Raw genomic sequence first — 15,632 nt, forward strand, 5'->3', positions numbered from 1 at the left:
CTCTCCCTGTTCTGTCAGCTTTCTAGTTCTGAATCAGCAGGAGGCTTTGAACATCACTCCCCAGGCTAGGAATGCCAGTGGAGTCAGATACTGGGGCCTGAACCAGGGATGCTGTATTAACAATCCAGCTAGCAGCTGCTGCGAGGGTATAAAGTCAACAACAACCAGCTCACAGAACACTGCAAGCCCAGGTCCTTTTCATTTGCTTTATTAAGGAAAGCGACGTTAAAGGGTTAACAATCTTACTTTAATCCAGGATACAAATAACATCCACCTAGTTCAGGGGAAAAAGTCAGCACCCTGAATTACACACTAAATACAATTCGTAGTTATCAACATCTGGGTGTACAGCCGGGGAGCTCATTAGAAAGGCTAGCCCAGAGTCACACACCACTCCTTCTGTGGCTCAGAGCTCTGAGAGAGAACGCTAACCTCTGTGCTTATATATCCTGTTTAGGCTCCTGGCCTCACCCAGGCTGGGCATGGAGAAGTTCCCCACCCCCAATATCACATCAGATACAAATCAATGGCTCCCAATTGTTTCAGTGCTGAGAAATACAAAAACATCCCCCTTTATCTGCCCCATTCAAACAAAGGCCAGAATCATTAAAGGTCAACAGCAAAAAGTCCCACCTTAATTACTATTACAGATGCCTTCCTGGAAGCTCTAATTCTGGGTTCCTTCTCCTATCCTCCAGCTCTAGTTCTGGGCATAGACTTCCTAAGACCTCTCCACCTTAGGGCTCCAGCTATAAAGGCATCAGGGTACCGGGCTGAGTCTGTGCAGCTTGGCCCAAGTGGTCACTACTTGGGCTGCTGGCAAGACCCTGAACAAGCAGGAGCTAGATGATGGGACCTGGCTGCCATTTGCTTTCTTACTTCTAGTAGCCTTGGAAAGATAGAAGAAGCATTGGCTAGGTTCTGTCATCCCTTGCTTGCCAGACCCCCAAGGCTGGGACACCCACCCATGGCCTTGGGGCCTCAGTCAGAGGTCTCCAAGATGTAGCTGCTCCTGTACCTGGATGTGTCCCAGGAAGCTGGTCTCCCAGTCTCTTATGATTCCTCTTCACATCTCTACTTTTGACAACTGTAATGGCAAGCAAAGTGGAACTTTTTGCTCTTTTTTCTTTTGAAGTGCTTCTCAGCACTAAGGTGATCAGGTGCCTTTGATTGAGTCTTGCCTTTGTTTGAACCAAGAGTCTTTGATTGAATCAAGAGTCATTGATTAGAAACAGTATATATACTCTGAGGTTAGCATTTTGCTTCGGGGACTTACTCATTGGAAGAGTATTCGTGTGATTTGGCCAGACAAGACTCTGGGTAGCTGTTAAGGAGCCCCCTGGCTTTGAAAATCCAGATGTTGGTGCTTCTCTCTCTGGTAACTATGTATGTATTACTATGAACAAACAGTTAAAAGCCCTGTCTGCTGATTTGTGTTATTTGCTCTGTTTATATAATTTCTGCTTGAAATTTCTGTTTGTGTTTTCTCTGAAGTTCAGGTTGCTGACTTTTCCCCCTGAACTAAGTGAATGATAAATGTATGTTTAATTAAAGTGAGATTTCCTTCAGAAGAGCAGATCAAAGAACCTGTGCTAGCAGCCTTCCTGTGTGCTGGTGTTGGTCTCACACCTCCACAGCAGCCGCTAGTAACACTGGTGTTACAGCAGCCCAGGAGCTGGGGAAATGGTGACCATTTGGCCAAAGTCATTCATCTGGTTGACAGGAGAATGAGGGTTCAAATCTAAATCTACTGACTCCAGACCCAGGGCAGTTCTGTCTGAGAAGTGTCCTCCTTTCTGGCCTGCTGGCAGTGTGGGGACTGGGAGGAAGGCAAATAACTGTCCTCTCCTCTCCTGACTCTGGGGTGAGAACCAAGCAATTGAATGGCCCACCAAGCTCTACCCAGGTCTCTTTTCAACTCTGTTTTCCCTGCCCATCCTGCTCCTGTAGACACTGCAGCCCCAGGCTCAGGCCAGGCAGCCAGCCTGGATGACATTGGTCACTACCGGAGGCAGGCGGCTGTTGACCCACCTGCTGTCTGTGGGCCTTTGGAAGAACAACTACAAAAGGTGAACCAGCAGCTGGAGGAGCTGGGAGCCATGATGGCAGAACTCCGGGAACAGGTAGGAATGGGGCCTTGGAGATGTGGGGCAAGGAAGGCACAGGGCTCCAGGGGCCAGATGAAGGGAGGTGGGCAGGGGTAAATATGGGAGAGGGCGCCCGGAAGGACAATGAGCATAGCTTTAGAGATGGAAGGGACCTTGGACATCATTTCATATCCCTCTCCTCATTTACAGAGAAGGAAACTGAGTCCCAGAGAGGCTAAAGAAGTCCTTGTCCAGGTCACACAGGGAGTAAGCAGCAAACTGGGATTCAAACCCAGGTCCTCTGACCAAATCCAGTGTTCTTTCCAAGACTCAATGACCTCAGGGTGGAAATTAGGTTTTTGGATTAAAAACAAACAGAAATGAGGTTGTTTAGCTTAGAGAAAACTGAAGGATTTCTTAGTTGAAGAAGCAGCAGAGATTTAAAAGAATCTTATAGTGAATTCTTTTGTAATAAGGACTGGCTCCTAACTTAATGGTCTAAGCTGTCCCAGATTGTTGTTCAGTTGCGTCTGACTCTGTGACCCCACGGACCACAGCATGCAATGCTGTCCGTGCAGTTTTCTTGGCAAAGATACTGGAGTGGTTTGCCATTTCCTTATTCAGTGGATTAAGCCAAACAGAGGTTAAGTGATTTGTGACAGGGTCACACAGTAAATTCTTAGTCTGAGGCTGGATTTGATCCCATATCTTCCTGACTCCAGACCCAATGCACTATCCACTGAGATACCTAGCTGCCTCTTTACAAATCTTGCCTCAGACACTTACTAGCTGTGTGACCTTAGGCAAATCACTTAACTTTGGGTTCCTCAGCTGTAAATGAGGGGACTGTATCTGATGGCCTCTCAGGTCCCTTCCAGCTCTAAATCAATGCTGCTCCAAACCTGTTTGATCTTTTCTGTGGTAATTCATCTGGCTAACAATAGAGGATCATGATCTGTTGAGGTCCTGCCCAGCTGAGTTTCAAAGTCTAAGGAACTCTGCCTAGGTTAATGCTGGGAATAGCAAGAATACAGTCCAGTGAGTAAAACCTGGTTCTGAGGCTCGGGCAGTCTTTTTTTTTTAGAATGAATAAGTATTTCCCTCTCTCTTACCTCACTCCCATTGAAAAAGAAAAGGAAAAACAAAACACTTGTTACAAACATACATAGTTGCACAAAACAAATTTTTACACTGGCCTTGTTCAAAAGTGTGCCCCATTCTGCTCTCTGAGCCCATCCCCTCAAACTCTACCCCATTCTGCACCCCAAGTCTGTCCCCTCAGACTGTTTCCCAATGTGCACCCTGAGTCCATCTGCTCTCTGTCAGGGGAAGGGTAGCCTGCTTCATCATTGGACTCCTGGAATTGTGGTTGGTTATGGCATCACATAGCCCTTTCCAGCTCTAAATTCTATAATCTCATGATTTCCTATTTATTTTGCCCTTAAAATGGTTTGTGCTCCTTGTCCCTATTCCAATATAACAGGGGCTCCATGGGGTGAGGAGGCCAGAAGGGGTAGTAGACATGGTCCAGATGAGCATGTGCATTATCGCCTCTCTCCCAGAACCTGGACCTGCAGACCAGGGTGAAGCATCTCGAGTCCTGTGAATGCCACAGGCCCCCTTGCACCTGGCAGGGGCAGGAGCGGCCAGAAGGAGCCCACTGGGAGCCGGATGCCTGTACGTCATGTGTCTGCTTGGAGGGGGTGGTTCAGTGCTCCCCTATCAGGGATGTGGCCCACTGTCTTGGTGAGTTCTACAGCTAACCTGAGGAATGGTGGGAAGTGGGGGAGACTCTGACACCACCTTTTGACCTGCGGACCTCAGAGGCTGGGATCTTAGGGATTAGGGGGTCACCCACAATGACTGCTCTGTGTTTGAGATCAGGATGCCGCCATGGAGGCCAGGCCTATAGCAGTGGGGAGGCCTTCTCTCCAGATGCCTGTACCACCTGTCACTGTCTGGTAAGCCCAGGAGTTTTCTATTACCTGGCCTTTACACATACACCCCTATCTCTCTTCCTCATCTTTCTTACACCTGTTCTTCCTCATTCCTCCCCTCTCGAGGACAGTCCTTGATCTGTACCTTCAGGGGACAGTCAGTGAGTGTCTGAATAGCCCAAATGCCAGAGATTGAGATTAGTGTAGATGAGCCAAAGGCTTCTCTCTGCTCGTGGAAGATAAAGAGGCTACCATGATCGGAGCCAAGCTGGTCCCTCTTCCTCTGGCCCCCACTCCCATGGGGGCGGGGGGCGGGGGAATGGTGGAGAGGCATTATTGCTTTGGGGTTCCTTGTTCTCTGGAAGCACAACTGCCCAATGTTCATTCCCCACATTCCCCAATCCCCTCCACAGGAAGGCAAGGTAACATGTAGCCATCTGCTATGTTCATGGAGGCCCTGCCTAGACCCTAGGAGATGCTGCCCGAGCTGTGAGCCAGGTCAGTCGCTTGCCTGGCCCTCTTCTCCAAATCCTCCTTGGGCCCTGGCTCTGGCCTCTCACTCAGGATACCCAGGGTACATGGGGGCACTCAACGTAGGCACCTTATCCCATTATCCCTTCAAAAACTGTTATATTACAACTTTAATGATCATCAGCAAACACAGACTTTTCAGCATAGAAAGAACAAGGGAGAGGACTGTATAGGAAACTGGGACATTCTGTTACATGCAGTTTGTTTTTTTTAAATATATCTTACCATCTTGCCATGGCCCAAGGGCAGAGTCTGACATCAAAAAGTGCAGCCAATGACTAGGGGCTGTTTTCAGACAGGTTGAATCTCAGGTGTTGGCAGGTTATTCAAGTGAAAATGTCCAGCAGGCAGCTGGGAAGGGAGCCCTGGAGCTGAGGAGGGAGGACAGATAAAAACAGGGAAGTCATATGGAAATACTGAAGTCACAAGAATGGACCAGATGGCCCAGGAAGAGAATGAAAGAATGAACAAATGAATGGATGGATAGCATTTGTTAGGCCCGTACTACTTGTGGGGAGAGAGACAAACACACATATTAATGTGCATGGAAACAGAGGCCTGTCGCTCCCCCCACTCTCTGCTCATTCCTTTTGTATCTTTGGTCTAAGAGCCCGAAGGCTCCATAATCTGCCCCGGGGACCGGAAAGCTGGAGAAACATGGTATCCGGAGCCCTGTATCAGCTGCAGATGTCAGGTAAAAGGTCTGGCCCTGCACTGGTCAAGGTGTGGTGCCTGAGGCTGCCACAGCTGATAGGTAATGAAGAGATATCTGTGGGGGAGGGCCCTTGGGTTAGTTGCATCTACTGGAGTATCTGGAACTGTATTTATGGGGGAGGGCAGAAAGAGGATTATTGAGGAGGCTGGAGAGTAGGACTTCCTCTTCTCCTCCACAGGATGGAACTGTTCAGTGTATGGAGGCCGTGTGTCCAGAGCTCCACTGCCTGGAGAGTTACACCCCACCGGGGCAGTGTTGCCCAATCTGTCGGCCAGGTGACCTCCTTGCCCCTTCCTCTCCCACATGCTAGCAGCCCTGCTTCCAGAGAGAGGTGTCCTTACTCATAAGACTGTGAACCCACTGCTCCTAGGGCAGGGGTGGGCAACCTGCAGTCTCTAGGTCCTCAAGTATGGCCCTTTGAATCCAAAAGGGCCACACTTGAGGACCTTGAGGGCCACATGTGGCTTCAAGGCTTCACATTCCCCACCCCTGCCCTAGGGTAACCCAGACCCCCCATCTTCATCATGCCAGGAGGCTCAGGCTTCCTGCAATTATTCCAATGTCCAACCATGAAAAAAAACAAAGAAACAGCCTGCCTTCCTCACTCCCCATGCAGGCCCCAAGGCCTATGCATCATTCAGGGTGCTCCCCCACCCTCCTCCCTCATACACATTTCCTCCTGCCCAGAACCTCCCCTCCCACCAATATCTTCCCCTCCCTAGGTTTCACCCTCCTCTCCCCTCCCCCTCTCCTTTCCTCCCTTCCCTTGCTCCAAGTCGATTCTTGAGAGGGAACCAGAGGGATTCTGAGCTGCCCCTCCCTTTTCCCCAGGCTGTGAGTATGAGGGTCAGCATCATGAGGAGGGGGCAGTCTTCCTATCCAGCTCCAACCCTTGCCTTAGATGCACTTGTCTGGTGAGTGAGGGCTTCCTCCCCGCGTTCCAGCCCCCACCACATACACCCCACTGCCTTCAGCTCTGCTCCTGGGCGAGAGGGTGGGAGACTTGTGTACTTTTATGCTCACTTTTGAGATTTTATCACCAAGCCCTAGGGTTCATGTTCTTGGCCCACTCTTCCCCTCTGCATGCACCCACGTGTCTGGAGGCAGGAGCTCGACTCTGTGCCTCCAAGCTCCTCCCTTCTCTGATCAGCTTCTGCCCCATGCCTACTTCTTCTCTGAACCCCTCTGGCTTGCCTTGCCGAGTCACTTAACCCCTCTGGACCTCCCACGTCAATTCCCTCTCTAAATCTCTGGTCCTAGGATTCCACCACCCTCTGCCTGTGTGTCTCACCTCTTTATGTGTTACAGAGGAGCCTGGTCCGCTGTGTGCCCGTGCAATGCCCACCTAGCCCCTGTCCCAACCTGGTTTCAAGGCCTGGACACTGCTGCCCAAGCTGCCAAGGTGAGAGCCTCCATCCCTTTTCAGCCAGGCCTGGGCCCTCTCTGTGGATGGAGACCAAGTGATTCTCCTTCCACATGGAGCCTTCAGCTCATCTGCTTGGCAATGGATAGAAAATGGGGGCCTGGAGACAAAAAGACCTGTGTTCAAATCCAGCTTCAGACACTTATTAGTTGTGTGACCCTGGAAAAGTAACTTTACCTCTGTCTGCCTCAGTTTCCTTAACTGTAGAGTGAGGATAATGATAGAACCTACCTCCCAGGTTTGTTCTGAGGATAAAATAATATTTATAATTATTTATTATAACATTTTAAATATTACAAATTTATAAAATATTACAATATTATAAATATGATAAAATTATAAGATGTTATAAAATTATACAACATTATAAATTTTATAAAAGTTATAAAATGTTGTAATATTATAAATATTATAAAACTTATAAAGCACTGAGCACAAAGCCTGGCTCACAGTAGGTAACTGACCTATTTCTCAAAGCTGGGATGAAAGAGAGGGAGCCGGGGAAGGATTTTCCTTCCATTCTCACGGGTGCAGTACGCGCTACCTTCCTGCTATGTGTCAGATACCGTGCTAGACACGGATTCAGGAAACACTAAAAGCAAACATCATGTAACAAAGAATAACAGAATCGACGAGCTCATTTGTAGAGGGCAGAAATCTTTTTCTAAGCCCATTTGCTTAACCACAGATTAGCTTGGGTGGCATGGCCTGAGAGCACTGCACTCCCATGACTCTTCATCAGCTCAGCTCCGGCTGAGGATGGCCCTGCCCTCTCTGGCCCTCAGGGTTCCTCCTTGGGTTTTTCCACAGCTTCTTGCTTTGGCTTTTCAGGTAGGTTTTAGTTTTATATATGTATATAGACACACACACATATATAATTATTTATACATCAAATTTCTGGATCTTTATTTGTGTGTATATACATATACACAGGTACCTATAGATCATAGAATCATACATGGATCTAGGGCTGGAAGGGACCTCAGAGGCTGCTGAGCCTAATTTCTTCATTTTACAGATGGAGGAAACTGAGGCCCAGAGTGGCTAAGTGACTTGATCAGGGTCATACAGAGTTTGAGGCAGGATTTAACCATGGTCCTCCTGACTCTAAGTTCAACGCCCTAGCGAGCACACCAAGCTCCTTCTTGTTGTTACTGGTGGAGGGCCTCTCACACCAGATCTTGCTTTGTTTGGGTTGGGTTGGGTTTTTGGAAACACACTTGCCCACGAGGCAGGTTCAGTGTTGTACTTAGATGAAGTTCTGGTCCTGAAGTCAAGATGACCCTGAGTTCAAATCCAGTCACAGCCATTAACCAGCTGTGTGAGTCTGGGCAAATCACTTCACGTTTTGAGCCTCAAGCTCCTCATTTGCAGAATGGGGGCGCTCCTAGCACCAACCTCACGGGTTGTGAATATCAAATGGGGTGATGTATGTAAATTGCTTTACAAACCTCGAAGCTCTTTTTAATCGACCCATTTCTCAAAGCTAGGATGAAAGAGAGGGAGCCGGGGAAGGATTTTCCTTCCCTTCTCACGGGTGCAGTTCATGGCATCCAGGCAGGTGCAGGGGATGGGGGTTGTCACAAGGAGCTTAGCCCAAAGACGGCAGAAAATAGAGCCAATGGCTCAGTCTTACCATTTTAAGGGCGAAGACAACAATCAAAGGAGGCTACCCTCACCCATGCAGTAGGGGGTAGGGAATCCAGGGACTTCCATGTTAGGCAAACCAAACTCGCTCAAAGGGCCTTTTCAATGGCGTCTCCGTGTTAAAACTTGGCATGCCCAGAAGCCCAGGTTATAATGCAACTATTCAGTCATTTTAATTAGTGTCTGACTCTTTGTGATCCCATTTGGGGTTTTCTTGGCAAAGATACTGGACCGGTTTGCCATTTCTTTCTCCGGCTCATTTGACAGATGAGGAAACTGAGGTGCTTGCCCAGGGTCACATAGCTAATAAGTATCTGAGGCCAGATTTAAACTTGGGGTAACGCACTCCATTGAACCCAATGAACCAGTCGCACATTGTCATGACCCAAGCTGTTAATTCCACCTTCTCATTGCTGTGCCTTTCTCAGGCATCTCCGGTGCAGTGGTCTTCTAGAGTCCCAGGTTATAATCAGAGGCAGGGTGGCTTCAATAGAAAGGGGACTGGACTCATAAAGAGACCAGTATGACTTTACAAGAGAAGATTGGACTAGATCCTCTTCAAAGTGTCTTCTGGCTGTGTGATTTCATAGTTGATAATATCACAAATCCATCACATACAAAGCAGATAGATGGACATTATCTACCCAAAGGAAGAAAGTTCTTTCATCATGGCAGGTTTTGTGTGTGTGTGTGTGTGTGTGTGTGTGTGTGTGTGTGTGTACGCGCAACATCCCCTTGTTGCCATGGTGATGGACACAGTCCTTTCTTTGTGTATCCATTCAGTATGTGTGCTCAATGGACAGGAGTTTGCTGAGGGGGTCCAGTGGGAGCCTGATGGGCAGCCCTGCACTACCTGCTCCTGCCAACAGGGGGTTCCTGTATGTGGGGCTACGCCCTGCGTGCCACCTCCCTGCCAGCATCCCACTCAGTCCCCTGGTGAGTGCCCTGCTGCCTGGATCCCTCCCCTCAGGGTTCAGTAATAGCCTCTGTTCAAGCTGGGGCTCCTGATGTACTTCCTAAGTCCCCCCCCAGAAGACCCAACTTCTCCAAGAGATGCCCCTCCTTCCTCTCCCTTGGCTCTGGCCTTGCTCACCCAGCCCTTCCCAGGTGCCTGCTGCCCTGGATGTGAGAGCTGTACCTACCAGGGACACATCTATGCCAACGGGCAGAACTTCACCAACCCCAGCCTCCCATGTCACACCTGCCGCTGTCAGGTACTTCCTCCTGAAACATAGCCCCCACATTTGTGTATGAGACCGAAACAACCACCATGGGAAGGGATGTTCCCTCGGCTGCCTTTAAAAAAAGTCTTATTGTTGCTCTTTAAAAAAAAATTCTGTCACTTCCCATGAGTTCTTCACCTTCAAATCAGACCTCAGACACTTACTAGCTGTGTGACCTTGGCCAAGTCATTTAATTGATGCTGGCCTCAGTTTCCTCATCTGTAAAATGGAGATAATAAGTTAACTCCCAATGTTATTGTGAGCATCAAATGAGATAATATTTAAAGCATTTAGCACAGTGCCTGGTACCTAGTAGGTGCTTAATAAATGCTTGTTCCCTTCTCTTTCCTCCAGTCCTTCTCCCCCTGCACCCCCCCCCCCATTGAACCCTTCCTGATAACAAAGACGTATCGTTTTTTTTAAAAAAACATCAGCCACGTCTAGCAATGTATGCTTTTTCCTGCATCTTTAGTCCATCTCCTCTGTGGCAAGAACTCATTGCTATTCAAAAAACGGTACTGTTAAAACTATTTTCCTAAGGGTGGAAACTTTCCCTCTCCCAATATTTACTATATTCTCCTTCCTCACAGGATGGGACAGTCCTGTGCTCTCTGACTGACTGCCCACCCACAACCTGTAGCAGGCCCCAGAAAGGACCAGGCCAGTGCTGCCCTAGCTGTCCAGGTGTGTACTCAGGGGCTACCTGCCTGGACCAGCCTTCCTCACCCAGCCACCTCCCCCTAACTCCAGTTTGGCCCAGCTGCCCCTGCTCCCTCCCCCTGTATTTGCTGAAGCCATCCTGCTCACCCACACATCCTTTTGCCAACCTTTTCCATCTTCCATGTTTTCTCCTCTTGGTTAGCCCAGGGCCTTCCCATACTTTTCAGCCCTATGAATTTCCCAGGCCTCCAAAGATAGGAGAGGTGGGGACAGCAGGGATGTAGGTTATTCTCTCCTCTACTCTGCATCTAGCTATCCATGGGTTCAGCCGTCTAATCACTCATCCTCTCACTCAGCCTCCCTCCTAGAGGGAGCACTGAGCTGAAACTACCTTGGGGGTAGACAGGAACTTTCTCCCAGGGCCCTGCTTCTCCCTCAGTCTATGCTGCATTGGGGTGCGCCCCCTGTCAGGGTGCCGTCATGGCTGTGCCTCTCTCCCAGGGCTAACCTTTTCCTTCATTCCCAAGAAGGGTCAAGGTGTCCTCCTGTTCCAACATCACTGCCTCTTTTAATCAGACTTCTTTTCTTTCACACCAAACTGTTGCTGCCCCAGGAGAAAAAAAAAAGTCTTATTTTGGCTCTGATGGACACACACACATATACTGACATCCCTAGGAACCGGAGCCTAGCTCTCTTCCATTGTTATCACACCCACATTAGCCCTGGCCCAAACTGGTACAGTGCCCTCCACTAAGGAGGACCTAAACACCTGTTTATTGGAGTGGGCTGGATTGAGTCGGTAAACAGAAAAATGGACCTCCAGCATGTGGGGACATCCTCCTGTGACAGCTCAGAGTGTCTCAGAGCTCCTGCTGCTAGGCCTTTCCCTCTGAGATTACCTGTTCACTCTGTGTATATTTTGTATGTTCACAGTTGTCAGTATGTTGTCTCCCTTGTTAGAACGTGAGCTTCTTGAGGGCAGGGAGTTTTTTGCCTTTCTTTGTATGGCCAGCTCTTAGCACAGTGCCTGGAACATAGCAAGTCCTTAATAAAGGCTTGTTGTGGTTGAAAGGGAGTCAGCCATGTTCTCTCCTTGACTCTCTCAATATCTCTATTCTGTCTCCCGTATACCCTCCCCACCCTTCACCTGGACCTGTGGGATAGACTGTCTACTGGAGAATCAGGTATTTGTGGATGGTGAGAGTTTCCCTCATCCCCGGGATCCCTGCCAAGAATGCCAGTGCCAGGGAGGCTGGGTCCGCTGTCAGCCCCGTATTTGCCCAAGGTCCCGCTGTGCCCACCCACTGCCTGGCTCCTGCTGCAAGAGCGAATGCAATGGTGAGGTATGGGGTGGGGAGTGGGTTGGGAGGGGCAGTGGGATTAGAAGCCTAGCAGGGTGTGGGATCTCTCAGGATCTGATTGGGCTCCTTGGAAACTGCATAAGGGCATGGAGAGGTTTCAGAGGTCTCTGTGAAGATAATCAGGAGCTAGTGGAGAGAGCAGGGCAGATTGGAGAGGTATGGGAAGTCTATATCTAACCCTTTGATGCTCCCCTCAGGCTGTGATTTTGGGGGGAAAGAGTATCCCAATGGAGCAGACTTCCCCCATCCTACAGATCGGTGCAGGGTCTGCCATTGTATTGTGAGTCTGGGCCCTGGGGATGTAGGGAAGGAATGGGAGTCCTCAACTGCACAGAGTTAGAAGGTGGGGAGAAAGGCAGTTGGGAAAGTCTTTGGGGAAAGAGCTCGGGCAGTCTCCTCTCTATACCCTGCCCCTTTGAACTGGCCTTACTTGAAGCTCTCTTCTTCTAGGAGCCTTCCTAGCTTCAAGCAAGGCTCCTAGACGAAGAGAGGGCCAGAGGATGTCTATCTGCCTGTTTGTCTTGTCTCTCTGTTCACAGAATGGGAATGTGCAGTGCCTGACCCAACGGTGTCCTCCACTGCCTTGCTCAGAGCCTTTCCTCCCTCCTGGAGAATGCTGTCCACAATGTCCAGGTACGGAGCCAACCACCTCCACTATTCTTTCTCCTGTCCCCTATTTCTTTTTTCCTTTTGGTCATGACCCATCCTTTTCTGCTCCTCAGTTGGAGGGCTGAGCAAGTGAGACATAGATGGGCAGGTAGGGATGGAGGCTGGGAGCTGCCCTGAGCCATTAGCAGGTCAACTCCATTGGTTACCGAGTCTTAGCATCCACTATCTGACTCTTCATGACCACATTTAAGGATTTCTTGGCAAAGATACTGGAATGGTTTGCCATTTTCCTTCTCCAGCTCATTTTTCAGATGAGGAAACTGAGGCCAGCAGGGTCAAATGACTTGCCCAAGGTCACACAGCTAGTATCTGAGGTGGGATTTGAACTCAGGTCTTCCTGACTTCAGGCACAGGGTTCTATCCACTGTGCCACCTAGCTGCCCTCAAGTGGATCATAGGATTGTAGATTCAGAGTAGAAAGGAATCTAAAAGGTCAGTCTAACTACCTTATTTTACATATGAGGAAACTGAGGCCCAGTGAAATAAAGTGACATCCCAGGTTATACAGCTAGTAAGCAGCAGGCAGAATTTGAACTCAAGTCCTCTGACTCCAGATATAGTTATTTTTCCATTGTGCTTTAGACTTAGATCTGGAAAGGGCTTTATGGATTATCTAGCTCAAACCCCTTATATTTTACATCCCAGAAGAACTGAGGGCCACATAGATAAAGTCACATTGAATCAACAAGCATACATTAAGCACCTAGGCACACCTAATAAAGTGATTTACCGAAGGTCACCATGGAGCAAGGAGAAGAGCCCAGAATTTGAACTCAGGGTCCCTGACTCCAAATCCAATGCTACCATTCTGCATATGTCTTTGGGTCCCAGCTCATCCTATGTCGTGTTTCATTCTCTTAGTACCCCCAGCTGACTGTTTGGTTCCTGGGATGCCCTCTGCACATCACCAGCAACACTTCTCCCTACCTGGGGACCCTTGCCGCCGATGCCTCTGCCTCAATGGTTCCATTTCCTGCCAGAGACTACCCTGTCCCCAAATGTTCTGCACCCACCCCCTACAGGGGAACTGCTGCCCCTCCTGCGATGGTAATATCCCTCTGTGTGTGGGGAGGGGAAGGGAAGAAAGTCTGGGGGAGAAGGAAGCTGAGAAGTCTTTTGGGGAACTGTCTTCTTCTGACCTCTCCCCATCTCCTCAGGCTGCTTATATGATGGCAAGGAGTTGTCCAATGGGGAACGGTTCACCTCCCCAACGTCCCCATGTCAAGTCTGCCTCTGCTGGGAGGGCAGTGTCACCTGTGAGCCAAAGTCCTGTGCCCCTGCCCAGTGCCCCTTCCCTGCACGAGGGTCCTGCTGCCCAGTCTGTGATGGTGAGTATCCCTGGGGTGCAGAGTGGGGATTGGATAAGGAATGGGGTTGGGGGGAAATTGGAAATTGAATCATCCTTACTTTTTTTTTTAATCCTGATAGAGTATCTGAAGGGTCTTATCATGGTATGTAAAGGAAGTCACATCAAGCTGAGAAACAGGCAGCTTGGGCTAGTCCTAGCTTTGTGACTTACTAGTCAATCAGTCAGCAAGCATTTGTTAAGTGCTTACTATGTGCCAAGTACTGAGCTAGGCACACAAGAAAAGGCAAAAACCTAGTCCGTACTCCTTAGAAATGTCCATTCTATGTGTCTAATATTTATGCTTTTATACATTTGTATGTGAAATATTTTAAGCCCTAGGACATGGCTAATTTTTTATAAAGGTATCATTTATAGATGAAATATGTATATTCCTTTTTATTTCCATTTAGTAATGATTAGAAATCTATCATAATCTAAAATTTATAAAGTTCTGTTCAGGTTCTTGTCTTCTTTCTTGTTTATTTTTGTTGGATTTGTCTAGCTCTGAGAGGATACATTAAGGTCCCCCAAAATTATGGTTTTGCTGTCTAGTTTTCTCTGTGTTTTGACTATCTTTTTCTTGAAAATTTAGATACTATGCTTATATGTATATATACACACATAATGTATTCATATAATACTTTTATCCATGTTTATATTTAGTTTCCTTGTCTAATATCAATTCTGATCAGAATTGCTACCACTAAATATCTGAGTTTACCTGAATTTATTCTGCTCTAGCCCCTCATTTTAGCAGTGTATGAATCTTTATATTTCAAATGTAGTTTTAAATAAACAACTTGTTGATTTCAAAAAAAAAAAGAAAAGAAAAGAAAAAAAAGAAATGTCCACATAGGTACATACAAATGTGTATATGTATTTTCATGAAATTAACAAAAAGGGCAAAGTTATTAGCTGTGTGACTTTAGAGATCTCCCTGGCTCTCAATTTCTCCACATTTATATGAAATGAATAGGGTCGAACTAGAAAAACTCTTGGTTCCAGCTCTATGTTGTAAAGATTTACTCAGTTAAATTATGATCGCAGTAGAAACTGAGTTCCTAGAGAGCAGAGACTATTTCATTTTGTCTTTCCAGTGTCTTGGCGAGGTACTTAACAATACTTGTAGAAGTGGGACCCTGCTCAGGATTTAGGATGAGGCATTAATTTAGGGTTGCTGGCTGGCGTTGTACCTCTTCAATTCTCTGTCTCCTATTCTCACTCTAGTTCCCTGTCTGGGCAGTGAGGTTGTTAACCTCGGATTCTCTGAAGGAGGGCATGGGGTACAGGGTAGGCCCAAGCACTCCCTCTTCCATATCTTCTTCCTCTTTGTCCTTGGTTCTCTCTAGGGTGTGAGTACCTGGGGGAGCCATACCTGAGTGGCCAGGAGTTCCCAGAACCAGAGAAGCCATGTAACCGCTGCACCTGCATTGGGGGTTTTGTCTCCTGTGGCCGTAGACCCTGTGACCAGCCAGGCTGCAGCCACCCAGTCACCTTGCCTGGGCACTGCTGCCCAACCTGTGAGGGTAAACGTTGTTATTATTATTGTTCAGTTGTTTCAGTTGTGTGATTATTTGTGACCCCCTTTGGGGTTTTCTTGGCCAAAATAAAGAAGAGTTTGCTATTCCTTTTTCCAGCCATTTGGCAAATGAGAAAACCAAGGTAAACAGGTTTAAGTGACTTGCACAGGGTCACACAGTAAGTGTCTGAGGCCAGATATGAACTCAGGAAGATGATTCTCTCTGACTCCAGGCCCAGCATTCTAGGCGCTTAGCCACTTAGCTGCCCAGAGAGTAAACATGGGGACCAGCTTTTCAAGGGGCTCCATGATGTGGCCCCAACTGTATCTCTCCAACTTCCTCAGAATTAACCTTCTTCTGTCAGGACATTCTTCACTGACCCCTACATTTACCATGTTTCTTCCAGAAGTTAAATACTTAACTCCCTCCTGGTCAACAAGAATTTATTAGGTGGTTATCATGTGCCAAGCGTTGTGCTAAGTGCTGGAAAGACAAAGAGAGGCAAAGAAAG

At 48.0% G+C, this 15,632-nt stretch overlaps 1 protein-coding gene across 1 annotated transcript in view; it reads left to right on the forward strand.

Moving 5' to 3' along the window:
• Window positions 1-2,099: 2,099 nt before the first annotated feature.
• The window catches only part of LOC118852184 (kielin cysteine rich BMP regulator), a 29,523-nt gene continuing 15,990 nt past the window's right edge, over window positions 2,100-15,632 (forward strand). The window contains exons 1-17 of the mRNA XM_036761858.1: window positions 2,100-2,123; window positions 3,650-3,833; window positions 3,972-4,048; window positions 4,438-4,522; window positions 5,164-5,249; window positions 5,449-5,545; window positions 6,102-6,184; window positions 6,579-6,672; window positions 9,124-9,276; window positions 9,448-9,554; window positions 10,154-10,247; window positions 11,388-11,561; window positions 11,782-11,864; window positions 12,124-12,217; window positions 13,115-13,300; window positions 13,411-13,581; window positions 14,951-15,127. Coding sequence (XP_036617753.1) covers window positions 2,100-2,123; window positions 3,650-3,833; window positions 3,972-4,048; window positions 4,438-4,522; window positions 5,164-5,249; window positions 5,449-5,545; window positions 6,102-6,184; window positions 6,579-6,672; window positions 9,124-9,276; window positions 9,448-9,554; window positions 10,154-10,247; window positions 11,388-11,561; window positions 11,782-11,864; window positions 12,124-12,217; window positions 13,115-13,300; window positions 13,411-13,581; window positions 14,951-15,127 — 1,969 coding nt within the window. The remainder of the gene's footprint in view (window positions 2,124-3,649; window positions 3,834-3,971; window positions 4,049-4,437; window positions 4,523-5,163; window positions 5,250-5,448; window positions 5,546-6,101; window positions 6,185-6,578; window positions 6,673-9,123; window positions 9,277-9,447; window positions 9,555-10,153; window positions 10,248-11,387; window positions 11,562-11,781; window positions 11,865-12,123; window positions 12,218-13,114; window positions 13,301-13,410; window positions 13,582-14,950; window positions 15,128-15,632) is intronic.

Source organism: Trichosurus vulpecula, chromosome 5 (assembly GCF_011100635.1).
Source record: "Trichosurus vulpecula isolate mTriVul1 chromosome 5, mTriVul1.pri, whole genome shotgun sequence".
Taxonomy (NCBI): Eukaryota; Metazoa; Chordata; class Mammalia; order Diprotodontia; family Phalangeridae; genus Trichosurus; species Trichosurus vulpecula.